Source organism: Diadema antillarum, unplaced genomic scaffold, assembly GCF_040938485.1.
Source record: "Diadema antillarum isolate AM-2024a unplaced genomic scaffold, OU_Dant_1.0 seq00000248_RagTag, whole genome shotgun sequence".
Taxonomy (NCBI): Eukaryota; Metazoa; Echinodermata; class Echinoidea; order Diadematoida; family Diadematidae; genus Diadema; species Diadema antillarum.
This window is the reverse complement of record NW_027271292.1, coordinates 210,060-232,905: the sequence shown is the minus strand read 5'-3', so window position 1 is coordinate 232,905 and position 22,846 is coordinate 210,060. Positions and strand designations below refer to the sequence as shown.

The following is a 22,846-nucleotide window of genomic DNA, read 5'->3' as shown; positions in this document are numbered from 1 at the left end:
CCGGGAGTATGCAATCTCAGAGCATATCAGAGCTCTACGTATTTTTATGCCTCCGCCACGAAGTGTCGCCGGAGGCATTATGTTTTCGGGTTAATTGTCTATCCTTCCGTCCTTCCATAATCAATTTTGTGGACAGCGTAACTAAAAAACCGTTTGAGGTATCCTAATGAAACTTGGCATGTATATGTATGAGGGGGTGAAGTTGTGCCTATCAACTTTTGGGTGCACATACTCAAGGTTAAAGACCAAAAGTCAAGGTAAAATGTTCAAAATTTCATTATTTCCCCGTATCTATGCAATGTGTGAGGTTATTTTCTTGAAACTTACTGTACACATGTACTACCTAAGAAAGATTCTCTAGTAAGAGTTTTGGGTATGAGGTCAGAGGTCAAAAGTCAAGTGGAAATGTTAAAATTTCACTTTTTTAAATATCTCGGAAATGGTTAAAGGTATCTTCATGTAACATAGTACATAATGCACGTACTGACTGGCAGTGATTATCTAGGGAATTTTGGGCTCATGGGTCAATGGTCAAGGTCAACCCCTAAAAATTTCACTTTTTCCCCTCATATTTATGCAGTGCCAGCAGGATTTTTCTTGAAACTTGGTGTATCGTATAGGCTACATGTATTACCCAATACAGGTTCTCTGCAATTCTTTTTTTGGCCCAAAAGGTCGAAGGTCAAAAGGTCAAAGGTCAAGTGAAAGTGCTAAATTTCATTTCTTCCTCCATAGCTCGGAAGTGGCTCAAGGTATCATTATGAAACTTAGTACATATTTATGCGTTTTCTGCCTGACAGTAAGGTGATTCTTATGGAATTTTAGGGTCATAGGGTCAAAGTTCAAGGCTCCAAGCCCAGGTTAAAATGCTTACAATAATGCTAACTATAATATAATGCTAACAATTTAATACAAAAATTACACATTTTCTCCATACCTCTAAAAATATTCAATACATAAACTTATAAAAGGGTCAAAAGTCAAGTTAAATCTTCAAATCCCCAAATATACCCTCTCTTAGAAAATGATATAGCCATTCATTCAATTGACCTAGAAAGTGAACATTCAAGGCGTTTGACAAACATGTCATTTTGATATTTTGCCAATTATGTGAAACTGTCGTCACACATTGTCAAGACATAGGCTTACTGTGGACCTATTAGGAGAATCATGCATTATAATGGCCTAGGCATACCAGTCGCAATAGCGACATTTCTATTTTTTTGATGATCGATTATCGAAGATTGACAAATCGGGCTACAGCAGTATCCACCTATCTTTCTCGCTAAAGTGGATCGCATGCATCATGCTGGAAAATCTCCTCTTAATCAAAACAGCGTTAGTTGTGAATGGATAAGTTTTAAGTTAAATATTTTGACACGACTATAGTATTAACACTATAGTCGTACTGACTTCCTGTGTGAAAATTAGATTAATCTGTTGAGGCATGGATGAATGGCGCCAATGCCTGAAATTCTTTCATGTTTCTCTGGAAGTTGTGAAAATTGAAACAAATGATGCTTTCCCCACTTTTCGAGAGTGCTGAATCCGAATCTGGATGATACAATTCTTGTATTAAGGTTTTGAGACATTCAAATTGCCACCAAAATCTGAAATTCTCTTTGGCCTATTTTTGTCTTTAGAAATGGTGGAAAACATTATTGTGCTCTAGCGCTTAGAGACATTTCATGTGATAATGCGCTATATAGATATTGTGAATTATTATAATTATTATTATCATTATCATCATTATGATTATCATTATTTTCATTATGATTATTAGTAATTATGATATATTTGAGTTATGGAACCAATGATTTGTGTTATATTTACATTTCAGTCGAGCGAATTTTCCAAATCAGCAAGAATGATATCCAAAATGGCTTCCACAATAGTAGTCCATACTCAGATATCCTAATAAATGTATGAAAGGATAATAATGATAATGATAATTATAATGATAACAATTACAATAATAATAATGATAATAATAATAATAATAATAATAATAATAATAATAATAATAATAACAAAAACAATGATAAGGTCTTATTTACCCAGGGTAGCCTCTTCAGTGTTGCCACTGCTCTACTAGAGGGCCCTGCAGCTATCATTATTACCCTAGCATTGCCAGGTACCCATTTATACACCTGGGTCGAGAGGGACATCGGGGTGGGGGGGTGGAACATCTTGTCCAAGGACGTAAGCACTGGGCGGGATTCGAACTCTGGTCCTCCGATCAGAAGTCGGGAGTCTTATCCACAATGCCACAAGATGCTCTCATGCGTATCCTGAAAAGTTTGATATTAGCATCCTCTTTAAGAGATGACTACAGTCTGACGCCTACAAAGACTTTATGACTAATAGCTTTATTCTGCTAAAAAGACTTACAGAAAGCCATAAAGATGGTTCCCAAAATGTAAAGTTACTGGGCTATCGGGTATATAGTGTCAGCTTTGTAACTTCTTGAAACTCGTCTCGAAACTCATGTTTTTATGAAACCTATATTTGTCCTGATAACATCATTACAAATGGTTGCAACAAGCACTAACAAGTGGCGATGTTTTTATGTACGAAGTGATAAAAGAAAATTTTTGCATGCATGGGTACCATCTTTAATATCTCAAAACGCTCAGCACCCTCCAAAATAGGGCAAAACCATCAAGGAACATTTTGCTAACGGCGAAATAAGGTTATTAGTCCATGGGCCAAGACCCGAAAAATGGGTTATTGGTACCACCTGAGGTGGCAAAACCTTTTTGGTGTCATTTTGTTTGTCGGGCATAGATATGCTTATCAAGCTATGATAGCATTTCCAAGTGAGTAGCTTAGTCATAATAAATGAATTTTTAACCAATTTGGTCTCGTTTTTATATCCCTATACTTCTGAATCGAAACTAACCGCTATACAAAGAAGAGCGCTGTCTTCCGTATGTCCACAGGTGTTCTGTTGTAAACGCGGTGCGCTTCGTCTTTATTCAAGGCAGCGAAAGGAATATCCAAAGGGTTATGATGTCCACAGCTGTCACGCAATGCACTTAGTCTTTATCTAGACCAATGTACCGTTATTATATCTAAAGTTCCTAATAAAATGGATTATCTATACTGTTTTTATATTACCCTCTCAACAAATACATCAGTCTTAAACAAAAATCACTCTGTTCATTGACAATATTATCTATTATAATGTATTGTAGTGTACCGGTACATTGTTTTTGCATTATCTGTTATTGTTTGATGGAAATAAAGCGACATTGGCGTGGTGTTAGCGTTTTCACCGTAGCGTTTTCACCGGAAAATGATAAATAATTGAAAAATACGGTAAAATTCACGAGGAATTGCTTTGTTGTACTTGTTGTTTTTAGATAAAAGGATATACACTGTATCATAAGCTTTGGATATTCCCTTCGCCGTCTTGAATAAAGACTAAGCGATGTGGACATCATAACCTTTGGATATTCCCTTCGCTGCCTTGAAGAAAGACCAAGCGCACCGCGTTTACAACAGAACACCTGTGAACATACAGAAGACAGTGCTCTTCTTTGTATAGCGGTTAGTTTCAATTCAGAAGTGTAGGGATATGACAACGAGACCAAATTGGTTAAAAATTCATTTATTATGACTAAACTACTCATTTGGAAATGCTATCATAGCTTTATAAGCATATCTATGCCCGACAAACAGAATGACACCAAAAAGGTTTTGCCACCTCAGGTGGTACCAATATCTGGCCTGGCCCATGAACTATTTCATGTAAACAAATGACGTGTATTTTAATTTCATTTGGACGTGTAAAAGTTACTTTGTACTGACTTTGTGTATATGCAATGTCATATTATATGCTTTGGCCGGAAATGAAATAAAAAATGAATGAATGAATGAATGAATGAATATAGGCTCAAATCTGGCGTTAGCACCCAGAGTCTTCTGTTGATTGTTGTTATTGTTGTTGTTGTTGTTGTTGTTGTTGTTATATTTTATGTACATACTGTATTTTAATGTAATATTTTTCCATATTAATGCACCTAGAAACGTCAGTATTAAGCGCTATATAAGTGTTATTATTATTATTATTATTATTATTATTATCATTGTTGTTGTTGTTGTTATCATTTTATGTTGATGGTGTTGTATTTATAGCGAAAGTACGACTGTTGGGGAGAGCATGGATTGTGGTGGTGGTGGTGGTGGTGGTTCGTGGTTGCTTAACCAATACATATAACTATACTGAAGCTCTGATTGGTAGGTATAATAGTCTTATCCATCAGAGCCGAAATCTAATTCGGCTGTGTTATCTACTCTACCACAGCGCCCCCAATTTCTTCTTGGTGTGATAGATATAGATGCAGGCACAAACTTGTGCAGCGAGTCATATTCTTGATAGGATGAAAGGTAGGCCAGTGGTGGATCTAGGGGGTTCGGGGGTTTAACCCCCCCCCCCCCCCTTGGGCTGCCAAGTAAAACTTTAATATGAATAGGAAAACGCGATTATTATGTCCAGACTCACTAACTTATTAAGTTAATAACCGAACACATGATAACTTTGGATATAACTGTGTATTAAGATGTACGTTGATCTAAAAAATCGGCGCGCTGCTACGCGGCTCATAGACATCGCCGCTTCGCGCCTTGTGGACGATGCTCTGCATCGTCGTTGGGTCAAACCCAGGGACCGCGGAGCAGGGGGGGGGGGTGGGTGGGGCTGCACCCCCCCCCCCCCAATTATTTGGGCAAAAAAAGGAGAAAAATAGAGCATGCAAGTATGCTTAAAATCGCAAGCTGGCAACCTTAAAAATGAAAAATTTCCCTACTGTGGGAGGGGGATACCACCCCCCCCCCCACAGAATTTCACAGGTGTGCCTTTGATGAATGATCGATGTTCGAAGCCGCCGTCTTGCTGAGCATCGTTTTGAACGTTAACATAATATTGGCCATATTTTGCTTATCTATTTATTAAATGAAATGAAATTTCACTAAATTATAAAGCATGTAAAACAAAAGTCAATGAAGTGCAGAAATTTGTGCAAAAGTGTAATTCAGAGCTGTATCATGTGAAAATGTGTAAAACTGTACCATCCTGGAAAGCCGGTTTTATCACTTTTCGACAAATAAAACTAACATGGAATAATCTTCAAATATAATTCTTTATTGATAGATATATCAGATTAGTGCCCGGGTATGCCCAGTCGAGTAATTTTCATCTTTATTTCAGCATTTTTGTGCAATTTCTATTCGCACATCCTCGTGTCTGTACCACCTACCTTTTATAATAAGGGATAGCGGAAAGTAATTACCATCACAAAGACATATCTTCCTTAGAAAGCGGCTGGTGATTATGCAATGAGACACGAGTCATATTGTCTTCCTATCTGCGTGGCAGATCCTGTTTGGCACATGCTTTAAGTATTTTTGAGCGGCGGCATCGAACATCTAGCAAAGGAAATAAGACAGTTGTGATTCCATTCTCTTGAACCTCCTTGCTTGGACAGAATGACATGTCGATGAATAATCTGGGGAATCCCCAGTTAACTCGCGAGCAAGGACGTTCAGGAGGATGTCGTTTGGAAATGTTGCCCCTCTTAGTCTATATCGTTTCAGTAGGTACAACATAATTTCAGACAATGTTGTTTGTGTGTTCTCTAAAAATATCATTTTCACCATGAAGAAATATCATCTTGAGCTTTAAAAGACAAAAAATAGTTTCTTAGTCCTTAAAAAATTATTCTTCATTTCCTAATTCTTGACTTGGACTCATTCCAGGACGTGTCATAAAGTGGCAAAGAGACTAGGGGTCCATATTTGTAGACTAATCTACTTAATATTTAGGGAATTCCCACTGTCTGCCTTGTGCAAGCAACGCAAAATCGAACTGTATTGCGCAGCAGTCAGTTCCTTGTTCGCTTCCTATACTACACCATAGCCCTGCACGCCTAACCAACAAACTCTGAAATTTAGAGGAGATACTCACTTCTAACGGTGTTTTAGATTTGCTAGACAGAAAGGTGTGGCCTGTTGCTGTTTCATTTCCTTCGTGTTTCTTGTATTTTGTTTTTGTTTTTGTTTTGTTTTTCTTTTGTACCGTGGCGTGGTACTCGTCGAGCGCAACTTGTTAGCCGCGCCTGCAGGTAACAACATTCAACAACTTTCACGGTCCCACGGTCCCATACCTTGGCTTTCATGCATGTGGAGTGACAGTAAGTTTGTTGTGTGATAATATCAGTTCAAAGGGTTTTCTAGACTAAGACTGTCTGCAGTCCTGCCGAACATATTATTTTTAAGGAATCTACTCACTGAGTATGAGTGGCCAGTATTTTAACAGCTTTTTAACCTTTAACATTGGGGGAATCACAAATGATGATCTGCTGTATTTAGCACACTTTTCTACAACCCAACTATTTTGCAATGATTTGTGGATATTATACCCACCTGGACCACAGCTTTTGTTTTTTTAATAATCTAAATTAGAACAGTAGATATAAACCTGTAAATCTATTTCAAAGAAGAATAGAGTCTAGAGACAGAGTTCTATTGTTAATATTATCATTAAATTATGACAAGTATTTTTTTTTTGAGGAGTGTTCTATAATTCAAAGGGTCTGCCATTGCCACCATGTTACTGCTCAGTTGCTGCCTATGTGTACAGTTTAACAAGTACAAGATTAAGTGCATGCAGTACCTACGTAACCTGCATTGTATGTAGTGTTATCTTTTTTCTTTTGGTCTTAGTGCAGTCGGATTGTACACTGTGATGCAGGCTTTAATTGCTTGATATGGTGTGCATGTGCTGTGTAGAGGTCGACCCCTTCTGCTGACTATTAATGCTCCAAAATTAACCCATTGAGGATGAGTCCCAAGTATACTCGGGCAAGCATCTATGGAAAATGCGTGTTGTAGCAAAATCAAACCATCCCCAATGGGTTAAGAAGCTCTTTGTATGAAAGTATTGCAACCCAGCAAACAGTGATATGTTCTCCCTTGTATGCATGTTATGCAGGGCTCGACACTAACGGTGGCCCGGTGGCCCGGGACCACCAAAACGCCTGTCGGGCCACCAAAGTTTCAGAAATGAAGCATTTGGTGGCCTGATTGGGCCACCAAAAAAGGTCGGATGTTTGCCTTTGGGCCACCAAAAATAAACGTTAGTGTGGAGCCCTGTGTTATGTAATCAAAACATACAATTTCAGGCATACCAGTAATATCAAGATTGATTTACTGATCTTCTGACTTTGAACATCAAATGTGACCGTGCACCTCAAAACGAACATAAAGTCGCACACACTGATTTTGCGTGAGGACTGAAAATAAATGAAATGGGTCAACCTAGCCGAACTTGACTTTTTCATATTTTCTGAAAGAGCGGGTCTTTTTTTACATTATGCTAAAATTTGGTATCATAAAACGGGCAGGAGAGTGTGTTTTTATAGCAGTTTATCTCGAACATTTTTGGTAGAATAGTGTGATTAGGTGTGTCTTTAGAATCCCTTTTTCATTTCTGAAAAACCTTGTCCACACTCTTCACTTTCAACTCTAATAACTTTTGAAAGGATAGTGCTACTGCTTTGAAAGTTGGCATTGATTATGGACAGAATGTGTTAATGAGGCATGCTTAATTTCAGTTTAATCTAATAATCCCTTCTTTGTTGTTACTCTGGTGGTTTACTTCCTGTTTTTTGTCCCATTCATCGCACAGCCAGCACGGTTTGGTAAAGATTAAGCGCTTGAATAGACACTGTACCTCAGAGCCTCTTTTCTCAGTTCACACTTTTCCTGAGTTTGTGCTTTCTTTCCAATATTTCGATAGGTTAGGAGAGTCCATTTGATTTGAGTAATACATCATTTTAAAGCTTAAAGTCTGTTCTTTCAGAATATGGTCTTAACTAAAAATTCATGTCTGGCGACTTTTTGTTTGTTTTGAGGTGCAGAGTCACAAATGATAAATCATATATATCTTGTAAAATCTGATAGTGCAGCGTATTCATTCACTTTCTGTCAACAGATTTGTGGAGAGAAGAATAAGGGTACAGACTGGAACCAGAATGGCAGCAGAGCCAGAAACGCGGCAGTTGGATTCTGTCGGCAAAGTTGAAGATGGAGAGAAAAGAGCACTGACAGAAATCAGTGAACTGAGGAAGAATATCAATGCCTATGCTGTAATGGCCTATGTGGCTGTGTCAGATCGCAATGCCATGCTGGAACGATTGAAAGGACTTGACCACCTGAACAATGCTCTGGCCGAGGCACGAGATAATCTAGAAAGAGAAAAGGATCGGTCAGAGAGCTTGCAGCTTGAGGTGTGGAGGAATGAAGCGTTTGTGACAAGAAGTAGACTACAGATGAAAACAAAAGAAATGGAGATACAGATACTGAGTGAAAAGCTGGAACAATACCAGAAAAACTTGGAGACCCATGAAGGAAGAAGACAAGCAGAGAAGGTTGAGAGTGACAGCAGTAATGATAGTTTGGCACAGTCTGAATGCAAAGCGGAGGGATCCAACTCAGAAGGATCAATGTCTACAACACACAAAGAGGAGCAAGTTAAAAATGAAGGGGTATGTAGCATGTTTATGTGAGGAATTGTTGTAGGCCAGTAGATAAGACCAAGGGCTCTCAATCATGAGGTCCTTGGTCTGGGTCTCTCTCCTCCTTCTTCTTCTTCTTCTTCTTCTTCTCCTTCTTCTTCTTCTTCTTCTTCTTCTTCAGTACAGTCCACCTTTGGTGTATTGTCGTACTGTGGGTCCCTGGTATGGGTCCTTGGTGTGGGTCCCTTGTCTGAGTCCCATGGCAGCAGCATTTGTGCTCTTGGGCAAGGCATGTTATCCTCTTTGCCTATGCCTTCATAGTGTCCTAAATTTGTTCAATCTATGGTTGCATTCTTGCATACACGCACTTGATTACTTCTGTAGCAGCTTATTAAACATTATCATACAAATTGTAGGTCTGAAACTCAGATTCACATACCAAGTGACTATCAATAACAATGTCCTTAATTTCAATTTCCTTAAGCATGACTTTGCTTTCTTTCATCTTCGAAGTTCACTTCTAATACTATTCTAATTTTGGTGTAACTTTTTAGTCCAGCAAAATTCAAGTGATCAAATTGATGTTACAGTATGTGCATTTGATACTAAACATGTGAGGAAATGTGATGCTTTATATTTCAACCTATTGTTGTGTCATCACACAGAATTTCAACTCCCTCCAGAGTGCCAAACTTTATGATTTATCTTTAAGGCTCTTATCATTGTTGATGATGTTTTCAAGTTCATGATTCATTGGTGATGATATTCATTGTTTTGTTTTCCAGACTTCAAGGGAAGATAGAGCAAGCTATGTCATGGGAGCAGGAAGTGTGATTGGAGTGTCGAGAGAAGTGCATGAAATCATTGTCCAGGAAAATCTACACCTCAAAAAGACAGTCCAACAACTAATAGAGAAGCAAGGTGGAAATATCAAAGACATTATGGTCAGTGTTTGTCTAGATTACCCTTTTCTGCTTTTTGTCCCCGCCGAACGAGTTCGAGCAGGGGACTATGAAACGGGCTCCGTACGTGTGTGTGTCCGTGTGTCCGTCCGTCCGTCCGTCCGTGTGTCCGTCCGTCCGTCCGTCCGTCCGTGTGTCCGTGTGTGCGTCCGTGTGTGATCAAAATCTTCAATTTGCTACTTCTCTGTCATTTATGAGCCAATTTTGATTCTGTTTGCTTTATATGATAGCACTACATGGGAGCTTTGAAACTTCTACACAGAATTTCAGTCGTGACCTTTGACCTTGACCTTTGACCTATATTGTACATTCTGCTACAAAATGCTACTCCTTCGCCATTTCTAACCCGATTTCGATTCCGTTTGCTTTATATGATGGCACTAGGTGAGGGCTTCAAAACTTCTACACAGAATTTTGACCTTTGACTTCTTTGACCTTTGACCTTGATTTTTGACCTGTATTGTACATTTTGCTACAAAATGCTACTCCTTCGCCATTTCTAACCCGATTTCGATTCCGTTTGCTTTATGTGATGGCACTAGGTGAGGGCTTCAAAACTTCTACACAGAATTTTGACCTTTGACTTCTTTGACCTTTGACCTTGATATTTTTACCTATATTGTACATTTTGCTGCAAAATGCTACTCCTTCGCCATTTCTAACCCGATTTCGATTCCGTTTGCTTTATGTGATGGCACTAGGTGAGGGCTTCAAAACTTCTACACAGAATTTTGACCTTTGACTTCTTTGACCTTTGACCTTGATTTTTGACCTATATTGTACATTTTGCTACGAAATGCTACTCCTTCGCCATTTTTAACCCGATTTCGATTCCGTTTGCTTTATATGATGGCACTAGTTGAGGGCTTCAAAACTTCTACACAGAATTTTGACCTTTGACTTCTTTGACCTTTGACCTTGATTTTTGACCTATATTGTGCATTTTGCTACAGAATGCTACTCCTTCGCCATTTCTAACCCGATTTCGATTCCGTTTGCTTTATGTGATAGCACTAGGTGAGGGCTTCAAAACTTCTACACAGAATTTTGACCTTTGTCTTCTTTGACCTTTGACCTTGATTTTTGACCTATATTGTACATTGGCTACAAAATGCTACTCCTTCGCCATTTCTAACCCAATTTCGATTCCATTTGCTTTATGTGATGGCACTAGGTGAGGGCTTCAAAACTTCTACACAGAATTTTGACCTTTGACTTCTTTGACCTTTGACCTTGATTTTTTACCTATATTGCACATTTTGTTACAAAATGCTACTTCCGGCGGGGACATATGTTACGCACCGCGTAATTTCTACTTTTCCTTGTTTATGCTTACAAAAAATTACTGAAATGATATTGCTTTGTGCACCAGAAACATACACTGTACTGCAATGTATTATGCATTCATATGTTACCTGCTACAACAAAATGATCCTAAAGTCGCTGACGGCTGAGCCGAGAAAATCGAGTTTGAAGTCACATCATCAAAATCTGTCAAAACAATCGGATTTCTGTTTTTGGCATAATTCTGTACTCTAATGTTTTTTCAATCGTCTGCAGAAATTTCGAAGCTAGGTGATAAAAGGAAAGGCAAGAAATCAGCGTTTTTCTAGGCCATGATTTTCCGACTTTCAACGTACAACCTGTAACAGAAACGTACTGTAAAGAAGATTTGGATTTAGCTCTGCAGCTAGACTCTGCCCCTAGCAACGAGGGAGTGATCTTATTGGTCAGTACGTGGCATCCTGATTACTGATTGGTCGTGCGTAGACCGCTGGCGCTAAGCTTGAATGAACATTGCGGAGGTCGCTAGGAGCATACCTTCTATTGTCAAGCGGTGAAAACTGTCTCGCCTCCCGTTGATCATGATAGCGTCGGGAGGAAAACTTTGATGGCGTTTTTCTCAAAATTCTGATTTCCTCAACCACTTATACGCTATGAAATCATTGATATCTCCGCAACCGAGTACTTTTATGAATTATGCTATATATATGAAATTAAAGTAGAAGAGTAAGGAAATAATGTCATGCGATTTTCAGAAAATTGTCCTCCCCGACTTTAGTTGTAGCGGGTCACGTACACACATACACATGCTCACAAAGACATTTTGATATACAAGGTAACTGTGTCAAATCATTCAGTGACTTCACTGTCTCCCTGTATCATCTACATGATGTAGTATATCATTACATTCAAAGATTTACATTCCTGTCACTTTGTACGAAAGGTGACGTGGCAATCCACTGTGCTGTAAAATATTTGAGATGATGTACCAAAGTACTGTACATGTGTTTGTGCAGATTCTCTTACATAAAAATTTAGACATTGAATATGATAAGAGATATCCTAGGCATATGCAATTCTCATACTCTCCTACATTCATGATACAAGATTTTTTAAAAAGTAAGAGGGTACATGTATTCTCTACTGACTTGTTAAAAATTCTTGTATCATGATACATTATTGGTGTGAACTACCAATATCAGAGGAACAGTAGGAAAAGATGAGGTTATCATTATCATTACATGACAGTTTTCTTTCATTGTAGTTGTTTTGTTTTTGTTTTGTCTTGTTTTTTTTAGTATTCATGACCATGCTGTAGAGTATTGACTGACAAAGTCTTTGGGAAGTACAAAGTTTGGCAAATCGTAGCTGGGAACATGGATGATATTTTCTCCATGTATTGTATTGTATTTACAAATTGTAGAATGATATGAAATGTCTACATGAAGATTCCATATTTAAGTTGCCCAAAGGTACAAAGGATTGCATATAGTGAATCCATCTGCAAAGTGTTTGATAAATTGATCATCATGTATTTTCTTTGAAATCCACAATCTACAATAGATTTGTAAGATTCTGGAAGGATTGGAAGTGACAGGAAACTTATCAATATAAGATTTTTTTAATGATAAATTGCAGGACACTTTACATCTCAAGGAAGTCATCAGGCAACTGAAGAGAAAGATTGGAGAGAAGGAAAAGGAGCTTGAGAAGGTGCACAAAATAATAGAAGAAGCAGAAGGACCAAAAGAGCAGACTGCTCGGAGAATCTTGCGTATGGAACTCAAGGTAATCTAATGGTGCACAGAGATGAACTTCGGTATTAAAATAGGATATAAGCACATAGTTAATACTGAAATTAATTGTTTTTTGGAGTATAGACAAAAGACATACATGTAGCAGCTTGTTAGGTAGGTTTTTTTTTTTCTCTTTCATAAAAGAAAATAAAAGTAATGTGTCATTTGATATTATTTGGTATGTCATCTTTTGATGTTTTGAGGTTTGAATGTAAATTTTTTATTTTTGATTGTCACACTTTGGTAAGCTATGGAGCCACAAATAGTGCTAAAACCTGAGGACAAGTTGAAGTACAGATGTCTTCATTTTTAGACGTGGCCTTTTTAGTTGCTGTGTAGGTTTTATGTAATCTGTGAATGATTGCTTTTGAAATTTTTAATTGTTTTACTTCAGCAACTTTGTGATTTCACATTTTGCTTTTTTTTCTATTTTGCTTTTGAAATGAGAATGTAATGAGCACATTTTATAATTGTGTGTGTGTGTGTGTGTATATGTGCATGTTTTGTTTTATTATTATTCTTGCTGTCATCTTAACATAAACTAAAAATGTCAGGAGAAAAACAGACAGGGTAATACAATGATATTGCTCCAACTTGCCCAAAGGTTTGTCAATTTGTCAGTTTGCTTGTTTCTTGTAATCTTTTATGGATATTACCTTTCTGGGGCATCTAGGCAAGAGCCCCATACTTTAGAGAGGTATAAACTGTCCATTAATTTAAGCATTCTCCAAACTGTAAGTTTTAGTAGCCATTGGCAAGTGGGTTTAATGCATTTTTCAGATGTTTCTGAGAAGATAGGGGAAATGATAATAATTGTTGATGAAGTCTTTATGATGGCTGTGTAGGTGAAGGATGCAGAACGGACCACCAACATGAAGCATGTGATGATTGAGGCTCTGTCTAGCCGGTGTGAGGAGCTGGCTAGGGCTTTGGAACGGTCACAACAGGAGGAACACCAGCGGCAGCTCAGTGTGAGATCTACCTTCAAGTCTGCTGACAGCTTCAAGAAATCCCCTGTAAGTTCAGGAGCTCAAGATGCTTTTTGGTGTGTGTTTTTGTTCCAAACTCAACCTTAGCAATCAACCAACTGTTAATCCAGTCAAGATTATTAAAGTGTTTGACTGTATATCCTTTTTTTTATTTGTATCCAATCATTCATCTTGAGGAAAATTAGTTAAAATGTGTGATTTGACATTCCCACATCAAGTGTTGTCTTAACAGCAAATCATCAACTGTTTGATGTTATCTTCTCTCATATTCTCTAGGGCAAGTAGGATTGGCCTGTGGAATTTATTTCCTACAAGCAGTTGGTGTTTTTTTTACACCAGTGTAAATTACGTACACAGTTATCAAAAATAGCACTTTTGTGTTTCCATGACCAGGTTGAGTCAGTGTTACCTTCTGTGGAGATTGTGAAGCTGACAAAGGAGAACAGCAAGTTGAAGCGACTTCTGGAGGTTCAGTCTAAAGACAATGAGACATTGACAAAAGACCGAAATGCAGCTTTGCTAGAGAAATCGGTGAGTGTGACCCCACACTTTGGTTGTACTTCACATTTATGACTTCGATGTCTATTCTTTGTTGGTCTGTGAATAAAATTTGGTGTGTATGTCAGCTTTATTTTGTTTGGGGTTTTGTTGGCATTTGTATTGATGATATCAGTCAGTGTTAGATTTTATCAAGAAATCTCTTCATGTTTTTCAGAAGTATTAGCATCTTTGAGCAGCTTCATTGGAAGCCATCCCCATAAGAACATTTGAAAGAGTTCAGTGATAAGTTAGACTTCATAGATAGTCTATTTATGATCTAAATTTATTTCTAAATTGTTCCTATTGGTTTATGTATTTACACTGATGGCAGTTTACATATCATTTCTTTTTGGCAAATTAGGCAACCTTTCGCCCTTTCGAAAGAGATAGTGATTGATTTCAAAGTAATTTTAAGTCAAATGTACAAAATTGAGGGTGGGTCCTTTGCTGCCAGTAATGCCTCAGTGCTTCAGTGTTGACTGGATGGAAGAAGAGGAAATTGTTGAGTTAGATGTTGATATTCAGTCATTAAGAACATATTTCAAATGTTGTTTACTAATGGTTTATGCTTTCCCAAATTAAGCAAGACTATGGTGTACAAAATATGTCGCACTCTGCTGATTTGTGATCACACCCAGTGTAGGAGTGTTTGGTAACAAGCATTCAATTTTCCTTCTCTCGTACAATAGGAGCTACAGCAGCGATTGAACAGTCTCATGAAACTGAAACTACAGCCTTGTTCAACCTGTGCAGCTACGGAGGCCAAACTGAAGATAATGACTGAGAAACAGTTGCAGAATAGTGCAGAACTTGAAGCAGCTCTCCTTCAGGTAGAAAATAACCTTTTCAGCATTGACTGTACCAGTTGGTGCTTGAGTACTACATCTTTTATGACTTATCATTTCTATATATTTAAAATTTGTTTGAAGGGAGGATGTTTATGCACCACTGTAGTTCTACACATTAAATTGATTTCCCCTGTTTTCCAGGCAAAGAATTAAAGAAGTAATAGTCAGTAATGCTGTAACAGTTGATATGAAGTGTGATTAAAGACATGATTTACCATTTGCAGATGAAGCAAAAATCCGGCATTAGTGCTTCAAAATAGTTCTAAAATGTGAGTTAGGGATGGAAACAACCAATGTAAAAATTTGAACCAGTGTAATCGATGTTAAGTATTATGAATATACAAATTGTGAACAATAGTTTCGATAAAAATGTTTCCAGACTAAACTGTCTACAGTTATGGTTTATTGAGAAAAATAGTGATATCTCTGTATATTTTAGGCTTTATTGTGAAAATGTTATATGGTAGGATGTTTTGTGATACAACTGACCTACACATATGCATCAAATGTGAAATCTTTAACATTTTTAAAATCAGTGCTCCCAAAGGTAAACAGGACCTTAAAGTACTCTCCCAGTCATATCTCTATCATATACAAAGACAACTTTTTATGTCGTTAGAAAGTTTTTATGGTAATATCAATGAGGGAGAGAGGTTTATTGTAACACCATGTGAATGTAGTCCTTGAAAAGAATTGTGTGGAGAAAGAAAACCCAACAAAGAGGAGAGTGGAGAAGGGAAGTGACACAGGAAGAGCATAAAGAAGGCAGTAGTGACTGTCCAAGGTTGGGGGTTTGCTGGAAGTTGAGGTTACTCTAGTGGAGACAGAATTCATGAAATGCCTACCATGAGTCCATTTTATAACTGTCCCTGTTTCCTATTTTCCTATCTCTACCGGTGCAACCTCAACTTCCAGCTCACTGCTGCCCTTCCACTGTTACTATTTGCCTTCCATATGCTCTACCATGTCACTTCCCTCCTCCACTCTCCTCATTCTAAATCCTTCTCAAGTACTAAACAACAGTCCTTGCAAGGACTACATACACATGGTGATATAGCAAACCTGTCTTCCTCAAAAAAGAAAAGAAAAAAAGATGATGATAACTCCTGTAAGTTGCAATCTATTTGTACAGACTAATAGAGATATTTATCTATTCAGATAATATATCTACAAATATCTCTGCTTCCTGCAGGCTGATATACACAAGGCAGATTTCCAAGAGCAATGTGCCGAGATGAAGAAACAACGTGAAGTATTGAACAGGGAAGCTGACATGTGGAAAAAGAATTTTCAGTCTCTCAGCTTACAGGTATGGCATTAACTTGTTTAGCAACAGATGTTTCAGTTAGAATGTACTGTTCAAAACAAATTAAATGTCTAAAAGTAAGTGTTCCATTTTCCCAACTCACGAGAAGCATTTACCTCTTATTTGCTTTTTTTTAAAAGGGGTGATTTACTACCATATGTCAAAATCATATCCCTGATATTTCTTGACCTTATCTTATTGAATAGAAAATTTTACAAGCTGTACATACAAATACTGGCATACAAAAATGTTCATGCATACTGTATATTCAGTCAAACATCATAGCCTTATGTGCATAATAATGGAAGTCTGTCGGGTTTGACAATGATGTCAGTGACGCTGAAGGAGGGAGCAGAGCCCAAAGGCAGACACGCAGACATGGCCACATGTTGGGCACACAACAGCAGAAGTAGGGTCAGGGATCCTCTCTTTGTGGGCTTTTCGCTTCTGGTCCAGGCTCTTGAGGCGCTTTTCCTCAAACAGTCTAACACCCTATTGGACAGCTGGATGCCAGGCGGTGGAGTCAGACACAAGCGATTGCCAGCCACGGGCTGAGATGCCACAGGCATCAAGGGAAGTTTTCAGGCTGTCCTTTGTATCGATTCAGTGGCCTTCTAAGGTGTCTTACTCCAGAAGCCAGCTCGGAGAAGAAGATCGTCTTTGGTAGGCGAGTGTCATCCATTCGGACTACATGTCCTACCCACCGGAGCTGGACCTGCATAATGAAGGCTTCGATCCCAGGCATTTTGGCTCTGCGAGACACCTCGGTGTTGGAGACTCTGTCCTGCCAGGAAATTCCCATGATTCGTTGCTGGCAGCGGAGGTGGAACTTGTCAAGTACACAGATTTGCCTCCTATACAGCATATATATGCACATAAACATCATAGCCTTATGTGCATTATACATGCATGAATACATACACACATACATAATATGTATTGCATGCATACAAGTTACATACATTCATATGCACATGCATACAGACATACATAATTCATTAAGTAATTTTTCAGCTGATCCCTATCCCAAACCAGAAATATTTGATGTAGAATACCCTGTGGGCAAGAAATCAACATCGACCAGTGTAATGTGTACCAGATACATGTTTCAGTATTGGACTGAAGACTATAACACTTGTGTCAACTGTGATTTTGGGGTGCATGCAGTGCAAGAGATCAAATAGACCCTTACAAGTCCTCCTGATTGAGAATAAGGGTAAAGAGTAATTCGAACATTTTGATGTGATGATTATTTTGAGTTTAGACAGACAAACTGAAGAAGGAGTTAGAGAAGCAGACCAGGCTAACTGTAGAACTCCAGGCACAGAGCAATTTTCTCAGCCAGCATCAGCAGCAGAAAGCTGTGGCCAGGTAGGACAAGTTTAAAAGCATTGTGTCTTAACCCGTTGAGGACGAGTTCAAGTATACTCGGGCAGCTGTTTATGGAAAATGCATGTTGTAGCAAAATCAGTCCATCCTCAACGGGTTAAAGTCATGTGCAGACTAAGCCTAATCAGCGGCAATCCCAGATGGCTGGAAACTTGCCGTAGTTTTTGGAGGGATTGGTAATTTTATAATTTGTGTTCAGTCTAAAATCCTTGTCATCTGAGCCCACCTTGAAGAGAAATTCCCCTCCATGTTCAGGTTAACTTCATAAAAAAGTGTCAAGTTGCACGTACAGGAAAGTGACAAGTTCATCTCATCCCGAGGGGACAAGACCTCGTATCTCAAAAACTATGAATTTTGAGGAGAGCTAAAATCTGTTTTGTGATATTTATACAAAATTATATCAATATTGATGTCAAATATTGTATAAACATTGTTTTGAATTTTATTGATGATTGTAATGTTTCAAAACTCAATATCATTAATTTTGATAAACAAAAATAAGTTAGGAGTTTTGTTGAATATATGCTACATGAGATACGAGATTCCATCAACCCAGGGATGACTTGTTCTGAAGGGAACAGAAAAGGTTTGCAGTTTCTTAAGTTTTTACATACTTTCATGTAGGTCTTCTTGAGATCAGAGATAAAGGTTGTAATGATTGTAAAACTGTGCTTGCCCACTGGCAAGCTTACAGTGGCCTATAGACATTCATGTGCCCAGGAAACAAGCTTAACTTGCCAAGCTTTTTCATCAGCATTCTGTATTCCATCCATTCTTGATTGAGTTATGAAGTTAGTAAGTCCACGCAAGTATAGCAGTGTGCCTCAGTCCAACAGAAAGGTAATGGTGACACAGTAGGGATTAGGAGATCAGGTTTGATTTATTCATTGACTCTTAGTTTCCAGACATTAGTGTCAATCTATGAAGGCAGCACAGTGTAAAGAGTTAAAAGTGGTCTTGAGTGTGATGTGTCTTTTGGGTCACTTTTTATGTTAGTGATTTTGTGAATGATCCTTGAGTGAACATGTCAATAATATTCAATTATATAGGGTTACTGACAATTCTTCTCACAGTTTGCACATTACGTTTATCTTATTAATGCATCCCCTACCAGTTCATGTAAAAGAAGATTGATAAACTTTTCTGTAGCACATGGCATACAAGACTGCCAAAGTACTGTAAAAGATATTTTTGTGTGAGTGAGTTTTCAGTCTCTGCCGAGTAAAGTGAACTTCATGTTGCAGTGTCATATGTTTTCAGCGTGAAACTGTACTATAAATATACAAAACAGTAATTCTCTTGCAGACAATAGGTAGTGAGAAAGTTGTTTTACATACTGTAAAAGCTCTCATTTTTGTGAGGGCTTAATTTTCACAGAAATCAAGAATCACTTTTGGGCCACAAATTTAACAAAGTGCGAAAATATTGACGCCTGATCTGGATTTCATTAAATTTACAGATAGGTATTTTTGCGCTTACAGTTGCCTTAATTTCAAATTGCAAAAACAATGTTTTGTGTAAATGTCTGTTACCTTCTCAAATATCTATTTGCAAAAATAACAACTTTTGCAGTATCCAGTATGCCAATCTCTATGACAGAATGTACAAGATAGAACATGAGATAAAGAGCTACAAAGATTCAAGAGGTGACATATCTCTAGAAAGTGAGTCTCCTGTTAAAAAACCCTCAAAAAACACAACAAAACTATCATGAACTCATAAAATCTTAAAATGATGAAATTTCTTTGTGTCATTTTAAGTCATTCAAAAGGAGGGCTTTTTTTCTTTAAATCTTAAGTGTTGTATACTAAAAAGACATCCTTTTTTGCACGAAATTGAACTTTTTATTATGATTAGGCAATGAAATGTTGCCTTCAATAAGTCTTCAGAAAAATCATAAAACATTTTCCCCCTCAAATTTTATCAAAATCAGTGTCATTTCATCCTCAAAACTGTGAGTTGTCTGCAATTACCTATTAGTCTTTGTCAGACAGTAATTCTTATGCCAATACATTGCACAACAGCAAACTCCTGACTTGATTGAGGGGTTTGTAGTCATACCTTTCTTCTTAAAGTTTGCGAGTAAAATCAGGCAAATGATATGAGGTAATGTAAAATGATGTAAAGGCAGGACTATCAGCGAACATGCAATCCTACTGCAAATTGAGATATCTCTTCTTGTAGCCTTGTTTCATCCTTTAAATGATAACAATCACACATGTTTAAACTGTGAGAAGTTGCCCCTTCCTTTAATTTAGAAATTTTCAAGCATTTATGAATGTGATATGAAATAAGTAATTCTAGGATACATGTATACATGTTGGATCCAGTTGAGGCCTCCTTTTTTTGCCATCTTTAAGGTATCCCTTCAGACACGGCACATCCTTTGAGAGTTTTTCCATGCAGCACTGTGGGTCAAAGGTCAATCCATGGCAGGAGAGTCCAGATCATGCCAGTATGCCCTCAGAGGTTGCTGTTGGCAGAGATGAATGTGATATGGTGTCCCCAGAAAATGTAAGCCATTCTGCTCAACCAGATACATCAGTACCTTTTTAGCAGTAACTCCCAGTACAGATGTACTTCACCAAAATCATACTTTGCTTTAATGAATGTATGTGTTCTTATAAGTTTTTAGACCTTTCTCATTGTGGGCATTTTCATTTCAAATCATTTGGCCCAAGAACTTCTCACAGCAATTTTGAAAGACACTTGATTAGTATTTTCTAGATTGTGCCTGCGCAGTATCTATTGTAATCATAATTGTAGCAAAATTGAATTAAGAAAATCATAACAAAATGCAGAAGACAATGTATTCTACAAAGTAAAGAGGTAGTTAGTTCAAGTCATAGAGAGGATTGTTTGTGTTTCTTATTGGGAAGAATTGTTTTGTTTCCTAAGGAAAGTTGCAAACATTAAATAATATTTTTTGCCGTATAAGATTTTCTGCTTAAATCTTACTTGCATGCATGACATGTTATGTGCTGCTATTGTTTTTTAATATTTATCTTGTGATTACATACAGCTTTACATGAGTATTATGATATTCCTATGTAACATGCACAACATACTTTGGCCCAAGGTTAGATTTTTTTTTTTTTATGTTCCACTTTGGTAACAATGTAATACTATACATGTTGGTCAAAATGAAGCATGTGTGATGTGTCGATTTTCCCCTCCAAGGAAACAAACATGATCTGTACATGTGACATATAAAGTTCTTCACCCAGTGTATCTGGGACATTGTCAAAGAGCAAACAACAAGTGCTAAACTCATGCTTGCCAGGAGAATCCACACTATTACATTCAGCTGTACTAAAAGTACTTGGCAACAAAATTGTTCTGTATAATCTCTTAGAAATTTACTCCAGTAGGAATATAGCATGAAGATAGACCACCAAGCAGAGAAGAAAATCAGACCAGGAAATTTCAATCTGATTCGTTCATTTCTGTGTTGCAGGATTCAAACCCCACCAGCAGACACCAAACTCTGACAACTGCCCGCACCAGGGAGCAAAAGAGATCCCCACGTAAGCTTCAATGTATTCATTGCTTCCGGGAATTCAATCGTGACAGACAAGGAGAGTTTGAGGAGCACCAGAGACGATGCCAAGATGACTCTTAAGGGAATCCAGAATACAAACAAGGGATGAGGCTCCAAATTTGAGGTGGAGCACAATGTGAAATAATAGGAGGTTACCAGAATGGGTTGTGTTGCTACGGCAATCATCAACTTTCTCATCCACTTCCACTGCCAATGGGAGATGGTCACATAGTTCTTGTTAGAGTCAAATGAGATCATGTACATGTTAACACAAGCCTGAATGGTATACTGCCATTATTCTGTACAGAATTAATCTGAATTTGTTTAATCATACCAATATCTTCTTTTCTGATTGGCATTTAGAGAATAAATCCATCCATCATGTAGATATTTGATGTTTTTATCTATCATGATAACTCTTAAGTTACATGCCTACTTTTTAAATTGCAAGTGGATAAGAAACATACGAAAGATGAGTGTAAGTATAGAAAATGTAGAAATTTGACAAAAAAAAAATATTCTTGGTATGGTGTAAGAGTGTTGGTTGTACAACCATGTTTGATGCGATGTGTTTAATCTTTTCACCGCTCTGTCAATCGGCTGTCAACGCATCCAAGTAAAGCAACTTGAGTATGCTATGACAGGATAATAGAACAATTTGTTTAATTGAAATGGAGATTGTTGCATGATGCTGTACATACTCCTATACAGGATGTTGAATTTCTCCAAGTTTATCTTTATATGTCATGACAGAAAGATACATGTTTTCTTTGTTACCTGATCGTGTTATATGGAATGTATGTTATATGGAAATATATGTGTACAAATGTACCCTGTGTGTCTGGTAAAATGCCTGTCACAAAATATGTGTTAATATTTTGTGATAAGCACCAATCATCTACAAAATATACTTTGTATGTAATGATAAACATGAATTTCTACTATTATTTCACAGTACTCGAGTGTGGTTTTTACTCTAAGTAAGCCTGCATTATTTGTTTATTTTCATTATTCAATATTGGCTTGTTGTGGTTACAATTTTATGTATTTAATTATTTTGAAATATGATTTCTCTGCATCTTTCTCTCCAGTCAAGTAGGAAAGAGAGGATGAGTAGCTGTGAGCTAATATTCATCTCATGACATAACAATGACAATGAAATAGAGACCTATTATTGTTTAGGACAAAGTACAGACTGTGGATAGTATACAAAGAGTCAAAGCTTTGTTGTCGCATTTCATGTTTTAGTTATTACCTACTACCGAGTACACAAAGTAAAAGTTTGTTTGTTATACTTGTCTTTTTTTTTCTCTTTCTGAACCAAAGTTAATTCTTACTAGCATTCAAATTCTTTCAGCTGTCTGAAATATGCAGGATACATGTTGTTAGAAGAGCTAAATACCCATATATAGTGTGAATACATCAGTACAATGCCATATAGTACAGGTGTAGAGATGCATAAAAGAAAATGTGGGAGAATTTTGCTACAGGAATAGTCATCGTATCATTGAAGTGGCTGCAAACTCTGAATTTAGCTGTATATCCTAGGTAGGAGAAAGTTACAAGGAACAAACCCTAACTAGGCCGGGCTATTTAGGTAGATCATAGAGCCGGGGGCGGGGGGGCCTCCCAGGCCCCCCCTCGAGATCTCTGCCGTCGACCGCGCGATCGC

The 22,846-nt window shown here is 37.6% G+C and overlaps 1 protein-coding gene across 1 annotated transcript; it reads left to right on the top strand.

Moving 5' to 3' along the window:
• The first annotated feature begins 6,154 nt into the window (after positions 1–6,154).
• LOC139729635 (uncharacterized) lies at positions 6,155–22,023 on the top strand. The gene is made up of 11 exons (XM_071640562.1): positions 6,155–6,194; positions 7,997–8,549; positions 9,305–9,463; positions 12,404–12,553; positions 13,407–13,577; positions 13,944–14,081; positions 14,780–14,920; positions 16,131–16,247; positions 17,509–17,615; positions 19,994–20,147; positions 21,091–22,023. The coding sequence occupies exons 2-11, from the start codon at positions 8,037–8,039 to the stop codon at positions 21,253–21,255; spliced, it is 1,815 nt and encodes a 604-aa protein (XP_071496663.1). The 5' UTR covers positions 6,155–6,194; positions 7,997–8,036; the 3' UTR covers positions 21,256–22,023.
• Positions 22,024–22,846: the final 823 nt, after the last annotated feature.

What these genes read in the sequence shown, in the direction of transcription:
- LOC139729635 (XM_071640562.1), top strand. Translation starts at nt 8,037, where the DNA reads ATGGCAGCAGAGCCAGAAACGCGGCAGTTGGATTCTGTCGGCAAAGTT. An exon ending in CAGCTTTGCTAGAGAAATCG is followed by an intron (nt 14,082 to 14,779) that starts GTGAGTGTGACC and finishes CTCGTACAATAG; the next exon opens with GAGCTACAGCAGCGATTGAA. An exon ending in CAGCAGAAAGCTGTGGCCAG is followed by an intron (nt 17,616 to 19,993) that starts GTAGGACAAGTT and finishes GCCATCTTTAAG; the next exon opens with GTATCCCTTCAGACACGGCA.